Raw genomic sequence first — 3549 nt, 5'->3', positions numbered from 1 at the left:
GACAACTGCTCTCAGAGAGGCGAGGAAATGAGGCATTCGAGTGCATTTTCCAGGGTTTTGCCCTGAATAGGTTTCGGGGCTGTAGTAGTTACTTCTGATTGTGGTAACTGTGGCTCCTCGCCGCCGCCAGGCAGTGCATCAGAAGACCTGGCATACAGGCATTCCCGGTGCCGCTGTTATCAGCAGTCACTGTGAGTACTCGCTGCTAGAAGTCAAGGGAATTCTGCCGCGTGACGTCACAGGCAGATACCAGAGGACTAGCATCTCGGGGCCCTCCTGGAGAGAGTGACTGGAGCAGACCCCAGGTTCCAAGCTTCTGGTGTACAGAAAATGGGCCCTGCTGTGGGGCACGGGTGGTTGGGCACTACTATGCAGTGCTGCCGGCCCCGGGTGCAGTCCTGACTTGAGCACGCCGTGCACACCCGTGAGGGCATCCATGATCCTGGCTGGCCGGAAGGCTGGCGAGGAGGAGACGGGGCGTGGAAAGACGCTGTCGTGGACACCTGTGTGTGCCTGTGGATTTTTTTTCCCCTCTCTTTTTCTGTCTCAAAAAAGACTTTTGAAAAAAAATATAGGTGTGTAGGTAGTGTGGTAGTCAGGGTGGCTGGATCCCACATGGCCCATAGCATGGTTCAAGTCCAAGACCCAGTGGCTTGAAAACACACTGAGCACATGTGCATGCCCAGACTCTCAAGAGGAGATGCGATTACTGCATGGACATCCCCCCGGGTGCTTTCTTACTTTCCCTCTCTCTTTTTCTGTCTCTCTCTGGCAAGTTCATGTACCCTCTAGCAAAAAAAAAAGAGAATATGACAGGAAAGCAGCAGTGTGTGCAGAGGGCCGTGCCGCCCAGCAGTCCCTGAGGCTCCTGCCGCCACTCCTCCAGCTGCCCTTCGAGTGCTGGCCACTGTGGGCCGTGGCACGTCAGATGTCGTGAGGGCTTGGACAAGAGGGAGTAGCGAGAGCTGGGGCAGTCAGTGTTTTACCTGAGTTCACTCATTGCCTGCCTCTCCCTTTCTTTCTTTTCTCTCTCTCCCTTTTATAAATACCAGAAGGTACATGTGCATAGGTGAGAGAGAGAAAGCAAGCACCCTCCCTGTACCCCGTGGGACCCGGTCACTCTGCAGCCCTTCCTCCTCCAGTCTATCCCGTCAGGATCCTGGACGAGCACCTGTACCTGGCATGTTTTTCCAGCTTCCAGGAGAGGATTCGGACCCTGGTGGCCATCTGCCATCCCACTTCCCCTGTGCAGTGCTCACTCTGCCCTCAGGGGCGGGTCCTCAGTTCCTCTGGCCTTCATCATGGGGCGCTGCAGATGGAGCTCATCAGCTCTGGTAGAAGAGCCCTCATACCCAGCTGAAACGTATTCTTTTATTTTATTTTATTTTGCTATTAGAACACGTGTGCTCACTGGAGAGCGAGGCAGAGAGAAGCAGAGAGGGAGAAAGTGAGAAATCATCCCAGGGGGTGGCCACGCTGTATTCCTTTCTCCCCCATTCTCTTCTCAGGATTTTGGGGACACATACTCATGTGTGTGGCGTGTTTTTCAAGCCCTTGGGTACGGGACTGGAACTGCACAGTCGGCCATGTGGGGTCTGGTGCCTTAACCACCATGCCACTGGCCGGCCCTCTGCCTGTGTCTTGATCCTTGCCTTGAGGACCCACAGACACATGACAGACCTTTATTTTCTCTTTTTTAAAGAATTATTTTATTTAACTTTATTTATTTATTTATTTTTAATTTGTCCAGAGAGGGACAGAATGAGAGCGAGAACCCCAGAGAGAGAGCGAGAAAGCAAGCCGCCAGGTCCGGGACTCAAACCTTAGCCGTATGAGAGTCCAGCGCCCTCAACCACCATGCCACCTGCCGCCCCCGCATGACAGACTTTTAGCTAGAACCCCCCAGCCCTTCCTTCTCTGTAGGGGAGGGAACGGGACCACAGTGTTTGTGAATGTCTCCCGGCACGAGGTCCCGTCGAGTCGTTGGGATCTCATGCAGTCATCAGAGCAGCATTTTCGTCGGTGTAAACCCAACTGGCCTGAGCAGAGATTGAACCTGTGGCTTGACCCCTTCCTTACCACTAGTCAGTAATCTGTCAGACTCCTGGAGCATGGCAAAAACTACTGGTTCAGCCTACTTCTGTTATGTTCCAGATTCTGTGCTTGGTTCTTCAAGAACTCCCTTCCCAAGGTGCTCAGAGTCCAGTGAGGGAGGCAGACACAGTCTCAGTTCAAATAACCACACCAACGTGATTAGCAGGTACACGTGGAGGTGGGGCCCAGAACCCATGCTCCTCCCGTACCACCGCTCTCCACGCCTTGCTTCCCTGGAAGTGGTTCTTCAAGAACTCCCTCCCCAAGGTGCTCAGAGTCTAGTGAGGGGGGAGGCAGACACAGTCTCAGTTCAAATAACCACACCAACGTGATTAGCAGGTACACGTGGAGGTGGGGCCCAGAACCCATGCTCCTCCCGTACCACCGCTCTCCACGCCTTGCTTCCCTGGAAGGCCTGCGTCAGGGCAGGGTCGCCAAACGCATGGCTCCTGACAGTCATCTGTCTGTCTGCGATAACTCTCAGCACCACCTCCCGAGAACTCAGGTTCGCCTGATGCAGTTAATCACAGTCTTGGTTTCCACTTTATGTGAGATCGATTCTGTAAATATGACTCGGATTCGTGGAAATATTTTGTGGAAAAATGGAAGCAACAGGGTATATAGTCGTTTTTTGTTTTGTTTGCCGAAGGGTACGCGTGCCCTCCAGCGAGAGAGGTGGGAAGGGAGTGAGAAACCACCTCAAAGGGGTGCGGTCATACCACAGACCCTTCTCCTCCATTTCTCCATCCTGTTGAGTGTTTCTCAAGCCACTGATTGTGGGATTCTGGGATTCACACTGTGGTTGGCCACGTGGGATCTGGCTGCCTTAGCCACTAGGCACATACATAGTTTTTATTGAAAATCATTTATAGACCTCAGAGAGAAATCGTAACTGTCGAGTGTCCGAGTGTCCTGCCCTCCTTCCAAACGACAAGACTAACAAGGAACGTGGGTTACCAATGAGAAGGAGAGGGCCGGGGCCTTCCTGAAGGTGATGGCGGGACTCCTGAATGTGTGTGGCACCTCCGGCTCCTCCAGAGGCTTCCACCCCGTTACCTCAGCGTGCCCCCACAGTTCCCGTGCCGACAGCTGACGCTCCTCAGTGAGAGCGAAGTCCTTGGCCATGAGCGGTCAGTAGTCTCTGACCTCCCCTGCCTGTGTGTTCTCTCCAGGGTAAGCTGGTCGGAATCTGCGGCAGCGTGGGAAGTGGAAAAACGTCTCTCATCTCAGCCATCTTAGGCCAGGTAAGATGTGTGGTTTTGTCCTCGGCATTTTCTGCTGCTTTCTCTAGGCTCTACTTGGCAAAAGTCTCAAGAAAATGAACTAATTTCCTGCAGAGAGTCAGGAAAGGTTGGACGAAAATGAACGTTTGGCCCACAGCACGCCCTCACGTTTCCACCTCTCCAAACCTTGTCTGTGGGAGGGCCCCCGTGGACGTGGCTGGGGGCGCCCCGC

At 53.7% G+C, this 3549-nt stretch overlaps 1 protein-coding gene across 1 annotated transcript in view; it reads left to right on the top strand.

Annotated features, from left to right (window-relative positions):
- ABCC5 (ATP binding cassette subfamily C member 5) overlaps positions 1-3549 on the top strand; it is a 113193-nt gene that overhangs the window by 58778 nt on the left and 50866 nt on the right. Inside the window, 1 exon segment of the mRNA XM_014592513.2 lies at positions 3267-3338. Coding sequence (XP_014447999.1) covers positions 3267-3338 — 72 coding nt within the window.

This window comes from Tupaia chinensis, unplaced genomic scaffold (genome assembly GCF_000334495.1).
Source record: "Tupaia chinensis unplaced genomic scaffold, TupChi_1.0 Scaffold000708_1, whole genome shotgun sequence".
In the NCBI taxonomy this organism is placed as follows: domain Eukaryota; kingdom Metazoa; phylum Chordata; class Mammalia; order Scandentia; family Tupaiidae; genus Tupaia; species Tupaia belangeri.
This window is presented reverse-complemented; position numbering and strand designations above follow the sequence as displayed.